Here is a 22,201-nt window from a genome sequence, read left to right as displayed (position 1 = left end):
TTTTAGGGTGATAATAATGTGTTTGTTCTGGAGTGAGAAAACACCCATCCCTGGACTGGAGAATTTATTCTATCACCACATGGGCCAGTAACTCGAAATGCTACATAATAAGAATTGAAATAACAATAATTAACAATTATAACAATTATTAACAGTATTAAGCAAAAAGTAGAATAAGAAGAGGAAGAAGAAGACTGAATAAATTACTGTTTAGTATATTTGTTTACTTTTCTGTACATAGAACCGATGTTGTACAGATACTGAGGTGACAGTAGATATACTTAACATGTTCATATGTTCAAACACTTTATAAATGAACTCAACGCCTAAACACCGAAAGCGCTCAGGCATGGAACAGACGCTTCTCTCTACGTCACAGGGGTCCTTTGACGTTGCATTCAAGAGCCGTGTTTATTTGGAAAATTTAAGCTAGCCAGCTAACGGATAAATCTGAATGCGCTCGGTCAGAGTTTAGTAAGGGATACAATCTCCCAGGCTGTGGTGTGTCTCGGCGGACTTTAAATCCGAAGCAATACCTCTGACTGGGTTTTCGCTGAACGTGGACTAACATCTCCCCAGGGGAGATAAGCTAGTTAGCACTGTTAGCCTCCCGGTAACTGGGGTTAGCTAACGTTGATTAGCTGGCTAATAATAACAAGGCTCTGGAGCTGTCTGTAACCAGGTACTTCCTAATTGATTTAGCACATTAATTTGTTTGACTGCGGATAAGACCACTAGCTTTCTGGCGTAGCTGCAGCTTGGTTCTTCTGTCTCTGCCCTCATGTTTAATGATAAACCCTAATGCACACAAGTAGAATGTGGCTGGTGCGTAATTAACAGCTATAATTGTTTTATTACTTCAGTCATTCTGGAATATGGAATCCAGCGGCATGATTGAAGTCACTGTGAAGACTCTGGACTCCCAGACAAGGAGCTATACAGTCAGAGGCGAGGTAATGCTCTTACTGTCAACACTGCTCTATGTAGACTCAGCTTCTCCTCCCACTTTAATGACATTTATTTTATTTTGTGTTGTCCCCCAGCTGACAGTGAAGCAGTTCAAGGAGCACATAGCATCATCAGTGGAGATCCCCGTAGACAAGCAGAGGCTCATCTACCAGGGCAGAGTGCTGCAGGATGACAGAACACTGACTGAATACAGTGAGTAGATGACACCTGCTAACCTACAGTCCACATAGTGGAGCAGCATGGTTTGGGATGAACGGTGAATGTGTTTTTTTAACCGACAAAGCAAAGGGAAGTTTTCAGTTTTTCACCTGAGCTGCGTCAAACGCTATAATCTCTGCACAGCTCATTCAAATAGCTACCACAACTCTAAATGTTAGAACAGAGTTAAAATTACCTCATTTCTTGCAGTCGTTCTCAAAGACAGAATGGAAGAAATGACAAAAGGCTGTTGCTACATTGCATTGTAATCACTGCTGGAACAGAGCCATCATTAACATTATTAGTTCCACGTGTGTTTTTGCCTTAGCAACCGCTCAAAGCACTCTTCAACACAAGTCAGCATTCACTCACTCACCAAAGCAGAGGCTACCATGCAAGGTGCCACCTGTTCATCAGGAGCAATTACCATTCATACAAACTCACACCAATGAAAGAGCCACCAGGATCAATTTGGGGTTCAGTATCTTGTCCAAGGACACTGACATGTAGAATTGGGGGATTCCATCATTGACTCTTCGATTGTTGGACTTTTCTTTTTAATAACCAGATGTGACTGTTCATGTTGGCTCTGGCCATGTGATCCATTTCAGCCACTTGCTTGAGGCTTAATGTCAAGCTCTGTATTATATTCTCTACAAGGTGGAAAACCAGCTGTGCTCCGGAGCTCGAATGTCATGACTAAAATACTAACAGTTCTGTCTCAGCCATGTAGTGGGTCTATGAAATGACCAAATAATGATGCAGGAAACGCATTACTGTTACCTGAATAAAAACCACCTTGTGAAAAAGTCAAAGTGTGTTCATTTAGTGTATAAATTGAAAAATTGCAGTAAATGGCCATGGTCAATGACTATTTTGACAGCATATGATGATGTCCATCAATTTTTTTCTCCCTCAGATGTGGATGGGAAGGTAATCCATCTGGTGGAGCGTGCCCCACCTCAGGCGAGCATATCCAGTTCTGGAGGTGCAGGTGCTTCTGCCGCGGGAGTAGAGGGGGGAAGCAGCAGCGGCCACGTCTCCACCTCCTCCCAGGGTGCACCACATGACCGCAATGGCAACAGTTACGTTATGTTGGGGACCTTCAACCTGCCCGTCAACATAATGGACCCTCAGCAGATACAGGTGGGGATGCTGCATTCTGTTTTTGTCAACGGAATAAAGACATTGATGCTTTGTGACAGCTGTAATTTGTTTTGTAGATGTCTGTTCAGCAGATGATGGCTGGAGTTGGTGAGGCTGGAAGGAATGCCAGGGTCAGCACCAGCTCTGGGGTAAATGCTCATTGTCTTCATTTGGTTAATATTTTCAGAACTGAATTCAAGTTTGATTTCATTGTTATTCCTGTATTCTCACTCTTCTGTAAAGCTGACAAATGTTTGTATGTATAGAACAATGGCTCAGTGGACGTGCAGATCAACTTGGACCAGTCAATGCAGAGTGAGCCCAGGATGAGGCTGCAGCTGGCCGAGAACCTGCTCAGGGATGCTTGCTCTTTGATCCACAGGTTGGAGGTACAGTACACATGCCACTTCTGGTACATAGGCTGTTATTTATAGTCTGGTAGCATTGAAGGGACAGAACTATATATTTTTGAATTTGTATTGTGTTATTTGAAAAATTGCATTGAAGAAGTGTATCTGAATACCTTTATGTGAAATTTGTATCTGTTACTTTGGAAGTGAATTCCGATAAACTTGCAACTGAATGTAACATTAAGATTGAATTCAGTTGTTCCGAAACTGTATTTGATCCTCACAAGAATTCTGCTCTCCATACACCGATCAGCCACAACATTAAAACCACCTGCTGGGAAACACTCATCTGCATGAATGTATGCAGTAAGATTTTTGCTAATGATAATACTAGTAATAGATAAGTGAAGTCTTTTGCAAAGTGGAATGGTTAATATCCAGTGATAGAGTGTCCAGAAATGTTAAGACATGCACATGTAATCTTATCTTCCCAATTTAATCATATAACATTTTGTTCTAAAAACACTATGACACTATTATCATAATATAATAATCTCTCTCAAAGCTGGGGTCGGTAAAATGAAAAAACTGTCAAGCCCAGGCTAGATTTTGAAAGTATCCAGCCAGTAAACCCCGCCCCCTGCACTTCAGCCTCTTTCCAAAGACGCTGCCCCCAAACCAGGAACGCGCACTGTCTGATGACTGCCGAATACCACGATGGAGTCCGAGTCCTCCCAAGCAGTGGGAAGAAGAGTGTACCGTGGACCATTTTCATCACAACATCTAACTACAATTAGCTACCTCATGTCTCATTCACCTGTAAGTAAACGCCTAATATTATCATATTAAAGGTAAACAACCACCATAGCAATTACTTGTACTGATAGCTGTCAAGCTGGCTTTGTTAGCCTTCAGAAATTGTTTTGAGTTTGTTGTAACTTATGTTGGTTAGCTAGCAGCAGCTGGAAATGCTAACGTTAGATATGGCACAGCTAAAACATCAAGATTAGTGGTTGGCTTGCTACACGTTTTTATTGTTACCCTCAGTGATTCACATATGAATGTGAATATTGCATTGGACTCATGATGATATGGTGTTATGCATGTTAGAGCTTCCACGAAGAGAGCATCGCTGATGACGAAGACATGCCAGTGCGATGTGGAGGCAGAAGACGTGGACATGGGAGTGCGACAGGCCAAGGAACAGATGTTCTCAGAAAAGATGAAATACAGTAGAAGATGTTCAAGCTTCAAAAGAATGCACGTGGGCAGGTATCTAAAGTAGAACATTACTGGTGCTTTTTCTGATAAACTGAGTATATTGACCGGGCATGTAACTTGGACACACAAGTGCCCTAATCAGAATTCCATTTCTTGCCAAGAAGTTTTTACAATTTGAAATTGTGTTAAGGTGCATAACAATAAACACAGTAAGTGGAAAAATGTAAAGAAAGATGAAGCGCGGTACTTGAAGTCAAACGCATCAATGGATTTGATTTAAAAAAGATGTCATATAAAATGGGACATACAGTTTTGTTTTGACCATTGAAAGTGTATATGTTCACAGTATGCTAAGGACAGTCTAGCCCTGTTCCATAAAAATATCTAATCATGTTGCTCATCTGTTGTTTTACAGGTCAGAATTCGAGGACTACGTTTGGAGCGATGACATCAAGTGCTGGAACTATTCCTTGTTTTGCATCGTCTTTAACTTTTTTGAATAAAGTCTTGAAAATGATAAATGCCTTTTCTTTACACTGCCAGCATGAACATCCAACCATTACACTTACACTCTACATGATGCACTAATAATAACAACTGAATTAGGTAAGACAGTTTATTGAATTTTTTGGAGCACATGTAAAAAAATAACACTATAAGAATAGTATACCTTTTATCATTTAGACAATATACAGTACAATTAGCATAAACAACTATATAAAGGAAGGCCGTCGAGAGGTTTCTTGACTGATTATAAACACAGGTCAGTGTTGGCCAACAGGTCAGGCTGCTGATGTTGGTGCTGTCACAGTCTGATAACTGTTTTGGCAGTGACTGTCCTGTAGACTGAATAGCACAGTTGCATATCTGACAGTAAATACAGCTTTTTAAGGACCTAGAAATAACATATTACTTTAGAACATTACTTGTCCAACTCCTAAACTCCTGTCCTGTGACTGAAAAGTCATCATCTTCACAGGACATAAAGGTACATTTCAATTTGTTAACAGGACATACATTTACATCTGAATATGTTTATGGAGCATAAAAATGCCATTGATTCTCTCAAAGACAACACAGGACTGTTGCTATGTAAAAACAAAAAAGTAATAGATGTCTGGGGTGAGGTGGGTGATGGGAAGCTGATGTGATATGTAGCAAGCAATTATTTGAAGGGAGTGGTAGGTGCATTGTGAGCAGCAATTATGGTCAGTGTGTCCCACAATTCTCCTGTGGTCAGCTGAAAGTCAGATCAGTACTGAAGCATTTTCCCAGTGCAGATAATGAAATGATGACATTCCTTTTTGTATCGTAGCAATGCTAAGGAGCACATTCATACACATAAAACAAACCAACTTGATATGAAAGAAGGACATATACATATATGAAATGTATCCATCAAAGATACATTTTACATATATAACAGTGGTCTGATCCATGTTGCTATCAGCATCAAATTATACTCGCCTGTCAGAGAGAGACTCTGCAGAAATAGTGGAAACATCAGGACATGGTTCTGTCGTGAACTGATAGTGGTGAACTATAGGAAAAAATTCCAGGTTTCACATTTATAATGCATTAATTAAAAAAAAAAAAAAATGAGCCTGTGGCCCTTAAAGAGCCTCATTCTGGCCCTGTGATTATTTTGTTATTAAGCTAATTGGCCCTGATTAGTCTGTTGCTAAGCACAAAAATACTGTTATTTATTTAAAAACGTAGGTTGTTTAAGCAGGGGGAATTTATGAGAATCAGACTGACAACAAACTGTGCTTTTGAGTGGACTGAATGAGATTGAAACATTGTTTATGTGTTTTGCCTTTGAGGGGATTATGTGACCGGATGTGGCAATTGGCAATGTACCGTAATATTCCTTTTCTGAGAGTGAGAACAGAAACAATCGGTGTAGTTGAGCCCTAATAGCTATGAAAGTGTGACCACGGCTATTAGTGATGTCAGTATCGCTGCAGCCACAGTACTGAGTGTACATCTGTGTTAGTATGCACTGTAATGTGTTCATGTCTTGTAGGGGGTCTCCAGTGACACTAGCTCCCATTCACAACCAGAGGTCCCTCAGTCCTCTTCATCGCCACTGCCCTCTTCCTCCTCTGTTCGAGGGGAGGCGTTACAACCCATGGACACCAGCTCTCCTTCTGTTCCATCATCCTCCACCTCCACCCAGACTGAGGGACCAGTCAACCCCGGACCCAAGTAAGTCAGAGATGTGGATTAAATGGTCAGATTACACTTGATTTGACCATGTAATCTGTATCTGGACAGGTTGAGTGGATATTCCATTTTGGAAATGCCATGACTCTGATGCCAGAAGTCTGATGGACTTATGGTGTGAGGGAGACACACAAATCTAGCTCAATGTGCTTTACAAAAAGCCTCTTGGACCATGAAAGTCTAGTGAGATAGGTTTGAATTATTATTACTATAAAAAAGTAATATGATCAGAACTTTGGGATTTTTACTTTATCAACAGGGCAATGGGAATGCAACATTGCAGGACTGAGATCTAAAATGAGAAAGATTGTTCGAAAAACATAGCCGGGCATGGCTAAGCAGGAAAATGGTTACATAAGGGATGTCACAACACTAAAAACTCACAGTACAATGATAATCACAATAATAAAAGAAAAAGATGACTTAATAAATGTCCTTGAATAATAAATGTGATGTGTACAGCATTTGTTAATTCATCCACAATTTGTGTTTACTTTTTACTTGAGGTCCTTCTGTAGTAAAATAAAAGTAGCCATCCATGACCTACGTATGTGTAAGTTGTAGCCATGAATTGTCTTTGGCAACGAATGATTGGACTATGTTCAATTGTAAACTAATAAAGCAGCCAGTAGAAATCCGTCCTTCCTCTGGTTGTACAGCAGGACCACCAGGGCACCCAGGGGCGTACGCCAGGGGAGGACAGATGAGAACAGGTCCCAGCAAATTCCCTCCCTCTTCTTGCACGAGACAACCAGGGTCACGAAAAGCAGCAGATTGTGAGCCGTAGTTTCCCCGCCAGTAAACACACCACCTGGCTGCTGCAGCTGCAGTGTCTTCGGAGGCCTTGCAAACCGCAAATGCCATAAACGTGTACATCTAAACCCAGTGGACAGAATTTCACCAATTTAGTTTTAGTTTTAGTTTTAACCAAAATCTAAAGTGCCGTATTAATTGCTGCATGCAGGCCTGTCCAAATACTTGCTCATTGAGCAATCCTAATTGAACCGGAGACTTCTCCTGAACATTAACACAGAGTTTTGCTCAAATCCAATGGAGTGGACATAGATGGTGTTTGAAACATTGCATGTATTGTTTTTGCCTTTAATAAAATTTTCCATCAAAATCTGTTTATGCCATTTAGACTGTCATGTTGCAGTGAATCCAGACATCATTAAATCATCTTTGTATACCAAGATATAACTGATGTTTTCATCTGCAGGGCCTTTGCAGTGCTGACTTCTCCTGTCCTCCATTTGTTCTCAGTCACCCGAGTCCAGCAGAGTTTGTGGAGGTTCTCTCTGAGGTCAGAAGGGTGGAGGAGAGGTTACGTCCCTTCATAGAGAGGACCCACTCAATTCTTGGAGCAGCCACCTCAGCAGACTACAACAACAATGTAAGGAGGAAGTGAAGCAAAGAACGACAATAACAATTAGCAATTCAAATCACAATATGACCTCTAAGAAGAATGTAAAGGAGCACATTTAACTTGTTTACTGATTCGCATACTGGTCAGCATTCATACAATTCTCCAGTAAAGCCTTTATCACTGTTAACTATATACTGAACTGCAGCTAGTGCTAATCAAGAAGATCTGAGTATTTTCACCCTCAGGGCAGACTTCACATTTTTAGACGCAGCATTGGTGAGGCTGTAAGAGTTTATAATCATAAGTATGTTCTCTGTTCTCTGTTCTGGAACATGTGACAAGATGTCAACAAAGCACTTCCTCTTCCTGTCATGATTATCTGAAACTGTCTGTGCCTGCCTTTATTCACAGACCCAAGAAAGAGAGGAAGACCAGCGCATTCTCAACTTGGTTGGAGATGCTCTGCGTCTCCTTGGCAACACTTTGGTTGTCCTCAGTGACCTGCGTTGTAACCTTGCAACCTCTCCTCCACGTCACCTGTATGTGGTTCGCCCCATGGCTCATTACACCCACCCGGTCCTGCTCCAGGCTGGTCTACCACACATGCCCATCCCAGTAGGTCAACACCATACTGATCTTTTGTGTGAAATAATTGATGATTTGTATCAGCTGTGGGGAAAAAAAATACTATTGTGTTAAAAGAATCCATTTGTAACAAAATAACCTTAATTTGGGTAGAAAGAGTGATGAAGTTCAGAGTATCAAGTTGTCATTTATTGGGGCTCATCTGATATGATATGTCTTTTTGCTTCTTGGTGGTTTTTCTGGATGTTTAGAAACATCTGTCTGTTTTCTCACATGTGCTAATTTTTAACCAGGCTGCAGCCAAAGCACTGCTGTTTGTGTTACTGTATGGTAGCCATGAGTTCATGGCTTCATGGTGCATATTGACTAAGGGTGTTCACTTTATTACCTTTTCTAAACTGCTTGATAATTTGGACGAGAAAACATTAATAAATCTTGTTGCTCTTTCTTTTTTGTTATAATTAAAACATTTCTTTGAATTTCTGTCCTTCTCTTTCTTGCAGTTAAACTTAGGGACAACAGTGACAATGACATCTAATGGGAGACAGACTGAAGGACAGCATCAGTCGCCTCAGGGTGCTGGCCAATCAGATCAGCAGGCTACAGGCCAGACTCCGCCTCTTCAATCAAATGGGGCCACTCATCAACAAGGACAGGGAGGACCCCGGGTGATCCGAATCACCCACCAGACCATGGAGCCGGTAGTCATGATGCAGATGAACATAGATGGTATGTGTGCTGCCATGTCACATCAGAAACTAAATGTCTGTGTTTACTGCCGAGAATCAGCCAGTATCTCAAGTATATCACCAGTCTTGTGATGATCCACCGACTCAGTACTCATGGGTGGGACCTCACCAGTCATATAATGCTGCCTTCATTTTGATTTCAAGTATACACCTGTAAAGTTTTGTGACTGCATCAGAGCAAATCAGGGCCAGGGGCATCTACTGGCCCTTCCCTTCCAGCCCTGCTTCTTGCACCCTACCTGGAAAACACCCACTAGGTCTGTTTGTGTTTAGTCACCAAAAAATGCTTTTAGATGTGTTCACAAGGCCAGAATGCAAAGAAAAAGCTTAGTTTTAGGGAATGTCTGTTCTCTTGTGGGCAAGATAACAGATATAATAGGGTTCAGTAATTTTACTGCTTGGACCCCTATAAATGTGGATGGTAAAACAGTTGAAAAATAATTACATTGATAAAAACAGAGAAAAATACTACATCTAATAATGATAATAATAATAATAATATAATCTTTCCTTGTTTATCAGCCACTCATTAATATGTCCATTTTAATCAGTTATTTTTTATTTATTGTGCCCTTTTTTGTTATTTTTTATTTATTTGCACGAGTGATAGCAAAAAGAAACCACTGGCTTATGCATCACCTCAACGATTATAACAATTAAGTGGTTTTAGTGTATTTGGTCTGTGAATGCATGGGTTGCCAAATGTCTCATGTAAATGCCACATAAAGCACATGCCTGGTTCCTGTCGCAGGGTGTTCCTCTGCCTCGCGTGAGCTGTCAGATACCATTGCAATATGTCACATTATTTAACAAGATGAAATGACAGGACTTGACACAGCAAGACACACATGGTTCCATGAGCCTAAAGTGAATTTGACCATAACCGTTTGAGGAAAGCTGTTTGTGGCAGGGGCTACCGCTACATTTCGTTGTGCAATCCTGTATTGTATAATAACGAATGAAAAAAAACTTAAACCTGAGAAGTTAGTCATTGCTTTAATAGAAAAATACATTTGACTTAATCATGAAATATATAATCTGCAGATATCATATTTGAAGCAGCAGTCCTGAGCACCCCTTTCCTGTTCTGTTTGATGAGTGTGGCACCACCCTCTCTCAACACCATCCCTCCTGTACCCTCACTGTGAAGGTGATGGATTTATGCCCTTTGTTTTGTTGAACAGGTGAGTCAGCTGCTGGCTCCCAGGTTACAGGACAGCCAAATGTTGCAGGTCCTGGACAGCCTGGTGAGTTCTGCTCTAACATCAAGTAGTTAGTTACTGTGGTAGTAGCTGTCTTTTCCTTAAAGATGCACCAATTTATTGATTTTGAGATTTTGAGTCTGAATAACTTTAAGCACACACACCGAGAGATCTGATTTTCAAACCAAACCTCTCTGTATCCAGGGGTGACACCTGTCCACTTGCCAGGATTGCCCCCTGAGTTCATGCAGGCCATTGTGCACCAGATCTCTCACCAAGCTGCTGCCATGGCTGCTGCAGCCTCATCAAACCACTCAACACAGGGGATGTCCGGCCCTGGCACAACACCAGGCGCTGAGGGAACTGCTTCCCCACAACCCCCCCACCCTGCTCAGGCCAGGGTTGTCATCACTAGACCATCCTTCTCCCCCCGCATCCCTCAGCCCGTAGACACCAGGGGAACCACCATCAACTTGAGGGCCACAGTACCCACAGCTGGCCAGCAGCCAGGACAGGTAACACAAACAGACTTAGCTACATTTTGTCTTCATAATTAATGTGAGTTAATTTCTTGATTCATTCATTAACTCTTTGGTCAATATAACATTAGAAAATAGTTTGAAATGGCCATCAAAATGTCCCTTAGAACTATTGTATTTCTGACCAACAGTCCAAAATAAAAACATATACAAAATTTTGACATTTTGATTTTTAATTGTTTTTTTTAACTTAAAAAAATATTTTAGAAGATTACAGTTGCCATTAGCTGCTTTCATTTTTTCATCGGTGAATCAGTAATCAACATAATCGAACAATTGTTGCAGCTCTAGCTATGTCATACAGTGTGTTGAATAATACAGATTCATTAACTGCAGCGTAATAAGCCTGTAGCTGCTTGTTCATCTCTGACTCCTTTATTCCTCTATGAGCAGGGCACACCTCTGGCTCCCTCCTCCCTCAGCCAGATGATCAGTGGTCTTGTTGGACAGCTCCTGATGCCAGGGCAGCCAGGTCCGTCTCAGCTCTTTTTAACAGTTATAGCAGCTAACAAAGCAAATGTTACCAAAAATCTAGCCTGGGCTTGATGGTTTTTCCAATTTACCAACCTACGACATGGCTTCTTCTGGGTTTTGGGTGGGTCACTGCTTTTAAGAGAAGCGCAGAGAGGCTTCTAGGACTGCAGTTCCACTTCCTGGTCCCAGCTCTTTGTTTTCATGATTATGGTTCACTAAGAAAGTCCAAAATGGGATGAAGGCATCTCTAATCAGACCAGGCCTTCCCAGAAAGTCTACCAGTCGTCTCCAACACCACCTCGCCAGCGGTTGAATGACGATACGCAGCTTAAAATGTCTTTCTGGTCAGTTTTGGCAGGGCCCCAGAGAAAACTAGTCCAACATTTTCTTTGCAAATGTACACACTGACTGAATTTGAGTATTAGTGACCTCTCATAATCGGCTGTCGACTCATATTTCTTAAAATGGAGTCCAATATATCAAGATATTGCAGTCCAATAATGTCCAACAAGGTTTGAGTTTATGTAAAAACAGTGTCATCTTCGCAGAGTTTTTTCATCAGAAAGCACTGACAAGTGGATTTTTCAAAATGTCCCAGTCTAGGTCATAATTCCTATAAAAAAACAAATGGAGGGGAGGGATTTAAATCTGTTTTTTATTTTTTTTTATTTTGTCTGTTATGTTAAAAAATACATCTCGGTAGAAAAATCATTATTAGGTTTTTAAACTCATATTGAGGGCTATACTGATTTTTTTCCCGTTGTCCCTAACTGCTCCAGGTGAGGCCATGTCCACCATCTCTTCAACTAGCTCTCAGTCCTCCTTTTCTACCTCGTCCTCATCTGATTCCTCCACCATCTCTCCTCCATCTTCCTCTGCCAACACATCTGGACAAACTTCCACCCGCACCACTAGTACTGCCTCCGTGGGTCAGCCAGGAGAGGGTAATCCTGAGGGCAATCTGGCCCAGCTCCTGGGCTCTCTGCTGGGATCAGCCGGGCCGGGAGGCTCTGGCCCAGCTCCCTCAATCACAGTGACATTGCCAGGGGTGCCCGGCTTCTTCCAGGGCTTGTCAGACTTCGTACAAGTAAGTTCATGGAGTGCTACAGAAAAGCCAGTTCGGTGGTGTACATTCCTTTTTTTCACTTCCCTGTCTTGAAAACCAGGAGGCGTTACATTGAATGATTGTTTGAATGTTCATTCAAACACTGTGGTTTTGTGGTGATGGAGTAGCAAGCTGGCTGGCATTAGCAATAGTAGTGCACAGACTGGTCTGTAATTCTTCATGTCAGAAGGGTTGAGTGTGTGTTTCTTTTAAGACAGGCTTCATTCTGGCTTGTTGAAGAGTGTTGGGAAACTAACCAGCTGTCGAAGAAATATTGATAAGACGGTTGTGGAAAGCAACGAGGTCGGGAGCAATAGGTGGTAAGGTTTTAGATGGTGGTTGGGTAAGGAGAAGTCACCACAGTTAGTATCTTATTGAGAGAGATGAGTGAAAAAGAAGTTAAAAGTGAGGAGGTTATAAATGTTGTTCAGTAGAAGGGAGGTGGGGCAGTGGGGTGAATCCATGACGGTAGTGAGGATAGCAAAGAGGTTTTGGATTGGGAGGATTTGATTTTGTATTGAAAGAAAGAATGTCTAGCTGCAGTCAAGGAGCCAGAAGAAGTGGAGAGCAGGGACTGATTGGAAGGGAGGTCCTCTGAGTGCTGGGATTTGCATCATTTTCTTTCAGCTGCTGAGGGGTTTTGCAAGCCTGCACAGAGAGGACAAAGTAAAAAGGAGAGTGTCTGTGGCAGTCACGAGGCATGAATAAAAGCAGTCAGGTAAAGGGGAGAACCGGTGGAACAGATTTCCAGCCAGTTTGCCTGAAGATGTCTGTGCCGATTGAATGAATGCCAACCATAACCCACAATGCAATTTTTTAGTTTTTTATCATGAGGTTTTGACATTTAGTGACCCAGACTATTACTATATGCAGAAACAATCTTAATGTGTACAAGTTTGTAGGTTTGTTGATATCGAGCGTTTCTTGTTTCAACCCAGCCACCCGTCAGTGGCCCTGGTGCTCCGGCCCCCCCTCAGTGTACCGGTCCTACCCCACCTCAGGCTGCAAGCTCAGCGGGTCGAGACTCATTGAGTCCCGAACTGTTCACCGGGATTGTGCAGGGAGTGCTGTCCACCATGATGAGCTCTCTTGGGGCACAGCAGGGCAGTGGAGAGAGCATCGCCCAGTTCATCCAGAGACTGTCCCAGACCAGCAACCTGTTCACTCCTGGCTCTGGAGATGCTGTTGGTGAGTCACAAAACAGGAGAGTGAATGCAGCTGCAGCTTTTAGTCACTAACTTTGTAGTCATCTCAAACCCAGTGTGCTGGAATCAGGCCAAAACACTGTTCACCGTTCACACGTTTACTACATTTATTATTCATATTCCGCTAAACTGGCTCTCATCCCTGCAGGGTTCTTTGGTGACCTGCTGTCCTTGGTGTGTCAGAGCTTCTCCATGGTAGACATGGTGCTGTTGCTTCATGGGAATGCTCAGCCTCTAAGCCGCATTCAACCTCAGCTCACTGATTTCTTCACTGAACACTACCTCCAGGGCAGAGAGCCCACTGATGCTAACATAGCTGTAAGTACTGGAGAGCGTTCCTCACCATTTACTCACACACTGGGCTACTGGTGTGTTGCTTAAGTGGCTGTGGTTCAGGAGGTAGAGTGGGTCATCCAGTAATTGATAGGTTGCTGGTTTGACTTACCGGCTGCATTTTAGTAGTTATAAGCACTGCCTTTTCAAAGCGGGAATCTTGCAACGATATACCACCTCACTGTCTGTATAAAAGTTATAGTGGCAGAATGAGGGGACAGAGGAGTAATTCAGCAAGCAAAATAAATAATTCAACTTATATATATGAGCATGTAGGTACTATTAATAGATTTGAAAAAATCCTTTTTTCTGCAGTCTTTCAACGATACATGTTATAAACTGGACTGGTTGTAATTGACTTCTCCACCAGTTTTCAGTCGGCAGAAAGAAGGAAAATTGTTCATCATAGAGTACTATGGCAGCGGTCAGGACACTAAAAAGCACATAGATTTAATTAGCTTTTGTAAACAGTTGTCTTGGTAAAGTTTTTTTTATCCATTAGTTCTTCCTCTGTCATGGCACCATAATGTGACACCTGTTTGTTAACTCTACACACTTTAGCAGCATTTCTCCAGTCTGTTCTCTTGTTTTTTAATTGGATGGATCTCTTGATTTGCTCATTTGAACCAGTAGGACTAACACACTGTCCTCTCTGCAGTCGGCAGCTGAGGACCTCATCAACGGACTGGAGGAATACATAGCTGAGAGCTTTGTAAGAACAACCTCTTTCTGAAGTCTTTTTTTTATAATGCACTGTTTTGTGTGCTAGGTATGAAGGGATGGACATAAGTGAGTTGTCTGTTGTGTCTAGGCCACAGTGACGGTGCGAGAGGGAGTGGACATCGTTCAGACCAACTTATCTTTCCTCAGACAGCAGTTCACACAGATGGCCACTCATATCCTGCGCTGCAACAGTAAGTTCAGTCAGAGGGGAAGTCAGTGGCTGCTCAATGACTGTACCTTGGTGATTTTTGTTCACGCATACTGACTGGAAAATCCGAGCCAAAATCGCGTTTTAGACTGTCCTCATGTTGCTGCAAAGGAGAGGAGCGCATACACCCTCACAGTTACACAGAAAATACAACCTTGACATGCTGATGAACAACCAGTAGTTTTCAGTCGTACTGCTCCTCAGATAATCCACAGATCTATAAATTCCCACCTCCCAAGTTATGGAAAAATACACTGCATGTAAGTTCCACCTGTTCAATCCATGTGAGTGGCCTTTCATGTTTACTACAGGACCCTTGAGTCATGTGCATTATCTGAGCAGCTGTAAAAGTAAAGCTTGGATTGTTGTAGAGTGATCCTTCAGAGTCAGCATGATCTCAGAAAAATGTCTCAGGTATGTTTTAATAAGCTAATAAAACTGGAATTCTGCTGATTTTAAGCGAGCTCTGTATCACTACGATTATGGTAGCTTATGGAAATGAAAAATGGTAAGCTTCTCTTCCTTTTGCCTGCACACACTCTTCTGCTTGCAGAATTCCCCAAGTGAAATCTTGGCTCAAGTGAGGGGCCTTTCACCTCTGATCAAACTGTCTAAACTGGATCCACTGCACTACTGACTTGTTGCAATTAGGACTGGATGACTTCCAATTTCCTGCAGCTGAACACAGATTATTGGTCCTGATCATATTTTTGACAACAGTGTCACCCCTCAACCTTGGACCCATAACAACTAACAACAAACAGTCAGCAGTTGTTTTTGATCAGTAGGTCAACTTCAATCAGTGCATTAACAGAATTATTTCAACCTGTTATTTGCAAATCAGACTTACTGCCAAAGTCAAACCAAACCTTCCCACCCTGATTACTGTAACTCATTGTTCACTTACCTAAACGATGCAGCCGTTGCACTACAGCAGCAAGACTACTCAAAAACACTCTACATAGTTTGCACATTTGCCCACTGATTATTTTCTCTGGTTTTTCTTCATGCAGATCCAACATTTGGCCCCCGTTTGTTGCTGCTGTGCACTCAGGGTCTGTTTGAGTGTCTGGCTCTAAACCTGTACTGCCTTGGAGGGGAACAGAGAGCTTTGACTGCAGTCATCAACCACCGCATTGTTAGTATACATCTTTTATAACCATCATGTTATGTAGAGCTGCACAATTAATCACAATTTTATTGAAATGGCAATGTGGCCTAGTGCAACATCCCAAATCTTAGAAGCTGCAATTTTTAAATAAGGATAGAATATGTGAAAAACAGCACTATAATGAAGTACTTTAGAGCTGCAGAGATGTCCTGGCCAACAAATCAAGTTCTCCTTATTTAAGAAAACATGTTCGTTTGGCACAGACTCCTAACAAATGTCACATCTTTAGGATTTTGATTATTTGATTTTTCAGTAAAAATGAAAATTGCGAATGGAAAAATGATCACTACCACTAATCATGAATCATATCACAAGCAAAATATCGATAAAAATAATTTATGTATGATTTTTGAAACCTTATTGTGCAGCCCTACCCTTATGTTACAGCAGCTTGGGAAACAACAGGCAATTATAAATCAGCTCATCAACTTGTTTTCCTGCATGACTGTGTCCCTGTGTTTGTGTAGAGGAGGATGTCTGCAGAAGTCAATCCCAGTCTGGTCAACTGGCTAACCAGTATGATGTCTATGAGGCTGAATGTCATTCTGGAACACAACCCAGTTACTGAGGACCAAATCCAACACTTCGTCATCCATACACAGGTAATAAACTGAGTCAGTAGTGAACACACCCAGCAAAACCTGCTGTAGGCACTGGCTGGATTTAATAAATATCAGGCCGTCTCTATAACAATAATGTCATGTTCGATTCGATTTTGTTCTCTGTAAGTAACACAAACAGCATCAGGTCTTGGTCATGTCTTCTAAAATTAAAATCACATTTTGAAAATGGGATCTTATTTTGGTCAGCTGCATCAGGTTAAGATCAAAAGTATCAGAATGAATATGTCTTTAACAAAATACTGTAATTAAAATGATTTTTATATTTTAAATATTCAGGCCCAGATCCAGTTTCAGGTTATAAAACGGTGATGTCATTTCAGGGGCAGATGAACCAGAGGACAGAGGCTGAGGTGGAACCACCATCAGAGAGTCTGAATGCGGAGGTGACTTTTGTTCCTTTTAATCTATCTTTAAAGAGCTCGATCCAAATCATTTCTGCCAGCCATGCTCTGGAAGCATTGGTCTGGTGTTAGCCTACGTTTTTGGTTATGACCAACAAATCCCATGTGTCGAGCAACAATGTAGTAATCCGCCTTTCAATTCTTTCTGACCTCTCTGCATTTGTTGAGGATTATTTCCAGCAGCAGATTATTTCACGTTTAGTGCTCTCAATAATTCATTTCCAGAGATTGGGTTGCGACCTACATGCATTTTTATGCGGGTTGCCAAATACATTTGCAGACTTTCTTCCACAGTCTGTTGTTTAAGACCTGTATCTGCAGTGCACCTTTGAGTCACATGAGGAGAGCTTGTTGGTATATCCAGTTTTTAACCTGTAAATCAGGAAGCCTTGGTGCACTGCTCCAGTGGGCCAGGGGGAGAGAAAAGTCACAGAAAACATAACAAATCCAGTATGCCTACTGCATAGTCATGTGACTCTCTCTCATTCTCTTTTTAAAATGAGATTTAAATGCATTCAAAATAGGCAAACCAGCGATTTACGAGTAACTTTAAAGATAAACAAGAGGAAGTAGAATAAGTATTTGAAAAGCGTTTTGTTTTAGTAAGAGGAAATACAAATAATAATCCTGTGAACACCTCCTCAATGCATTTTTAAATTTTGAATTTCATGAAGTATTGAAAATGTTAAATATATTTTCAATAACATGCATAAAACAAAGATGTGATTAATCAGACTGTCTCTTTGAAATGGCTATTCACCAATTCAAAGCAATATAAGGTGGTGCTAAAGGGGTCAGGTAAAACATTAACGGTAAGGTGGGATCATGTCATCCCTTGCAACAGTGTGGCTCACTGATGTGTTTTTTAATAGTTTTTGGACAATATTTGAGTTCTGTGGCACAGGAGAAGTAGATATGTCAGGTCTTTAACACATTCAGTGTTGCTTTGGCTCAGGATTTGTTGGGAGGAGAGATATCAAATATTACTAGACTTATGCTTTTAAAATGGTCAAAGCTTGAATTCTTCTGCCTGTGGACTCAAATATGGCTGTTCACATATACAGAATAAGAATGTGTTGGCCATGTGTTTACACACATGCACGTATTTCACTCTGATTTTTACATTATTCTAATCCAGATAAAGAAAATATATATATATATATATATATATATATATATATATATATATATATATATATATATAAATATGTTTTATATATACAAACATACACACACACAAGTAGGTGAAAAGGTATCTAAATATTCTATATTGAAAAAAACAACAATGACCCATTACATACAAAGTGTATATGTCAAGTTTTTCTGTAAATTGTGCAAATAAATATCAGGTGGATAAACACCAGGTTGTGGTTCAAAAACTCCATTACTATTATTATGGATACTTACACCAATCAGCCACTACCACATAACTAGTGACAGGTAAGGTGATTAATACTGATCACTTCAGTGTTCTGCTGGGAAACTTTTGGTCCTTGCAATCATGTGGATTCTAACTGACACAAAAGCTTTTAACTGTCAGATGGAGGAGAGTTTGTCTCCAGCTCCAGCCACCACAGCAGAGGAGGCCATGGCTTCATCAGATGACCATGGAGAGAGAGGAGTGTCTCCTGGAGAGAACTCTGCCTCGTCAAGGGACACTCAGTGTCCTGCTGTGGCCCTAGCAAGACGGGAGGAGGCAGCCCCTGAGGTGGAGCAATGGGCAGCAGCTGTTCCACCTGTAAGTAATGAGGCTTGCCCAGGATTATTTTCAAATACAGGGCTAATGCCTTTTCTAAACTTGCTGTCAAGCTCATCTCTCTTTCCGGATCTGGAACTAACCTGTTGATATGATGAGACCTGTTTACATAAAACTTGTGACCTGACCGCTACACGTTATCCAACATTCTACAGGCATAGGCAGTATAGACAGATGCTGAGGGTGGAGGCTAGTTTGTGTTCTAAGCAAACAAAAGCCTTACAAATCTTTTACACCTTAACTTAAATTCTACTGATGACGAGACATAAAGACATGAATGAAAAATGCTATACAAATAAACATACCTCTATATTTTTTTGTATTTAACTTGTACTTAAGCAGGTAGTTACATTGAGACAGTCCACATAGTCTTCTGCTCAGCAACAGCATTACAGTATATAGTTAGTCAGACAATACTGAAAAAAAACAACACAAATCATAAAAGTGACAAGTACCAAAAGTACCATATGGTAAATCAGTTGATATATGAGTAAAGTGACCATACGTCAATTGGACCTTGACTGTATAATAATGTATTGGCCAGGAATGGGTTCCCATCATCAGACATGACATGCTGTCTCAGAGGAAGATTAAAGCCCAGCCGCCACTCTCTGACGCCTACCTGCACGGGATGCCTGCCAAGAGGAGGAAGGTGAGCAATGCAACCCATGATTCATTAGTGTGGGTTTAGTCTCACTTAACATGGGACTGTGGGATTCTACCAAACTTATCCTGTCAGAGTCGAAATAAAAATGCCTGTTGTCTACAGAGGAGAGTAACAATAGTGTTTCCATCTTTAGACAACCCAGTGTGAAGGCCCACACCTGTCCCTGTCAGACGCAGTGAATCGAGCTGCACGTGCTGCAGGCGTGCTGCCTGTCACTGCACCAAATAGTCTGCAGGTGGAGCTGGAGAGGCCAGAGCTGCAGGAAGCATACACCAAACAGGTAAATGACAGCATGATGTTTGTAATAACAAAATACATTGTTGAGTGTCATCTAGCTTCGAAAACACAGATTAAGGATTGAGTGATGTCTTGGAGGAAATTGTGCTGATTATTTAGAAATAAAGACAAAATGACTGCAGAATAGAAACCATGAACAGCAAGACTTATATGATTTGCCGACAATGCGCAGTGGCTCTTATATTTTAAAAAAGGTGCAAACAACAAACACAAAAGAGGCAAAACATTTGAATCACACTAAAAAGATAGTCATAGTAATCACTTCAGGGTTATCTCATCTTGGGTTTGGAATCTACAAATGTATAACGGGATGTTGTGGTACAAACTATAAATGTTGAGCTTGTGTTCAGTGTTTGCTACAGAATGACTGTCGGTAGTTGACGACTTGAAAATGATGCTCAAAAAACAGCTTTCTTTCTTCAGAATCGCTAAAGAGAGAATGTTTGCCTACATTAAATAATCTCCTAGCAGACTTAAGTACTTCTGTTAGATTCATTTTCTCTTAAATTCATATTTTTATTTGATATTAAATAAGTTTTATTTGATTTTTAATTCCATAGGAAACTCTCAGTCATGATCCATTTATAAGTACGCATGTCTAAATATTTTAAAGTTTGAGAGGAAGGATTTGTTACTCTGACATGAGCCCAAGAATCATTTTAATCCAGATTAGTGTCCTGTGAACGGTAAAATAATGCATATTTAGGGATTCACACATGAAGAGTGGTGACTTGGAATCAGTATTTTCCTCAGCTTACTTTCGTAAAACTTCTCTCTCTCTCTCTCTCTCTCTCTCTCTCTCTCTCTCTCTCTCTCTCTCTCTCCCTCTCTCTCTCTCTCTCTCTCTCTCTCTCTCCCTCTCCCTCTCTCTCTCTGTCCACCTGCCAGGTAAAAAGTGACATCAAAGAGCGAGTGAGAGACGATCCAGACTACAACGCCCAGAGATTCCCGAACACACACCAAGCTTTCTCTATAGAAGAATACTAATCATCAATGGCTGTGTGCCACAGAGGAGCGAAGTTAGGTCCGGAACTGGATCTGTACTCACTACCCGCAGCATGGAACTCTAGTTCATGTAGTGTTTTAACATCCCATTATAAACATGGCCTGAAAGACAAGAGCTACTGACTTCACTGAATGATTCCTCTTCCTCAGATTGTGACATTTGCTGCGGTTTATTTAGAATGGAAAAACCTGCGGAGTCCGGACCCCTCCATGGCTCATGGATTCAGGAACTGTGAGCTACTTGAGTCACCTTATGCTAAAACATTCCCTTTGCTCTCAGACAGAGACTAAGAATGGAATCAGTTAGTGAAGTGTCAAAAGTTACACATTTTTGATTAAAGACAAGAATCTGACAACAGGAGGTCAGTGCAGAAGAGGACTGGGCCACACGAAAAAACAATCTGGATTCGGAATCAATCCTGTTCTGTAGGTCTGAAGCAGCTTGAGATATGATCGCCAAAAAGGCATTGGAGTTGTAATGTTTTGACAAACTGCTAAAACGTGAGAAAAAAAGTAAATACTAGGAGTTGAAATGTTGCAAAGAAAAAAACAATAAGAGAATAAAGAGAAGTAGACTTAATTAGAAGAAGTTGAAATGTTACTCGAATTTCCAGAATAAAGTAATAATATCATGAGAAAAATATGTATTGTCTGTTGTAGTAAACAGTGGTACTGCCAAACCTCAGTCTCTTTTGCAAGGAAAAATACTAGCTATAAATATGTATATGGGCTGGGAAATGTTAAAACATGCATAATCTGTAATCATATAAAAATGTTATGTTCTTTGCAACCTTCTTCTCAAAATACTATGACTATATTCTCATAAAATTATGGCATAATTCTTGTTTCAAGAACACTTTTATTCTGACCTGTCATGTTTTTATTTCCCAGCAGTGAAGTCCTGTTAATCCATCATACTGATAATTTCTATCCAATGTTGCAAATGTTGTTGCTCTATATATCTGCAGAACTGTATATGGGTGCAAATTGTACATAGAAAAATGGACAATGAGTGATGTCATAGAGCTTTGTCGTTGTCAATCAGGTAACCAACAGGTGTTGATTGCCATGGCATCTGATTTTTTATTTTTCAGCGTCATGTATAATGGATATCACAAAGGTAATTAGTTTATGTTTGTATTTTAGGGCATTATCTTTATCAATGACACTGGTGTCTATTTAAACAGGAAACTTCAGTGATGTTGTGTGACAATGTGTTCAACTGTCTATAATAATCTCCCACAGTGTGATCAGACTATGGTGATGGCAGTAGTCGTGATGTTTGTCTGCAGACACAAGAGGTTTCGTCAACCTGTGAATGGTTATTCTGCGCTTGTTAACGTCACTGAAATAAATTTACTTAACAATGTTGTTCAACTGGGTTATGGAGTGCGACTGACAGACACGCAGTAACTTGGCTCGCTGCTGACTTTCTGAGAAAATACTAAAAGAAACGACTAAAAGTAAACTCAAACTCGCTTTCATACTTGGAAAAGTCCTGGGGAAAATATGACACGAAGAAACATCAAAGGACAACAATCTCCGAGTGAAACGGCACAAAACAACACAGCTATGACCGACGCTAGCCAGGAGGCTAACGACAACCACGAGGAGGCTAATGCTAGCGGACCGTCAAATACTGAGATACTGAATGCAATACGCTCTCTTAAGAAGGATTTCGG

General features: G+C 41.0%; 1 protein-coding gene across 1 annotated transcript; it reads left to right on the top strand.

Moving 5' to 3' along the window:
- Positions 1-355: 355 nt before the first annotated feature.
- bag6l (BCL2 associated athanogene 6, like) lies at positions 356-21,888 on the top strand. Its single transcript, XM_030412509.1, has 25 exons — positions 356-682; positions 864-953; positions 1,044-1,161; positions 2,087-2,313; positions 2,391-2,462; positions 2,580-2,702; positions 5,911-6,092; positions 7,374-7,503; positions 7,888-8,091; positions 8,565-8,790; positions 9,995-10,057; positions 10,217-10,527; positions 10,945-11,023; positions 11,805-12,112; positions 13,069-13,318; positions 13,484-13,653; positions 14,327-14,380; positions 14,480-14,582; positions 15,613-15,737; positions 16,238-16,372; positions 16,714-16,776; positions 18,335-18,532; positions 19,095-19,202; positions 19,351-19,497; positions 20,403-21,888. The coding sequence occupies exons 2-25, from the start codon at positions 876-878 to the stop codon at positions 20,499-20,501; spliced, it is 3,573 nt and encodes a 1,190-aa protein (XP_030268369.1). The 5' UTR covers positions 356-682; positions 864-875; the 3' UTR covers positions 20,502-21,888.
- Positions 21,889-22,201: the final 313 nt, after the last annotated feature.

The sequence above is a fragment of the Sparus aurata genome, chromosome 3 (assembly GCF_900880675.1).
Source record: "Sparus aurata chromosome 3, fSpaAur1.1, whole genome shotgun sequence".
In the NCBI taxonomy this organism is placed as follows: domain Eukaryota; kingdom Metazoa; phylum Chordata; class Actinopteri; order Spariformes; family Sparidae; genus Sparus; species Sparus aurata.
This window is presented reverse-complemented; position numbering and strand designations above follow the sequence as displayed.

Excerpts from the sequence above, each read along its gene's own strand:
- bag6l (XM_030412509.1), top strand. The coding sequence starts at position 876 with ATGGAATCCAGCGGCATGATTGAAGTCACTGTGAAGACTCTGGACTCC. Across the intron at positions 6,093-7,373 it reads CCAGTCAACCCCGGACCCAA|TCACCCGAGTCCAGCAGAGT; the intron begins GTAAGTCAGAGA and ends ATTTGTTCTCAG. Across the intron at positions 18,533-19,094 it reads GGGCAGCAGCTGTTCCACCT|GAATGGGTTCCCATCATCAG; the intron begins GTAAGTAATGAG and ends TGTATTGGCCAG.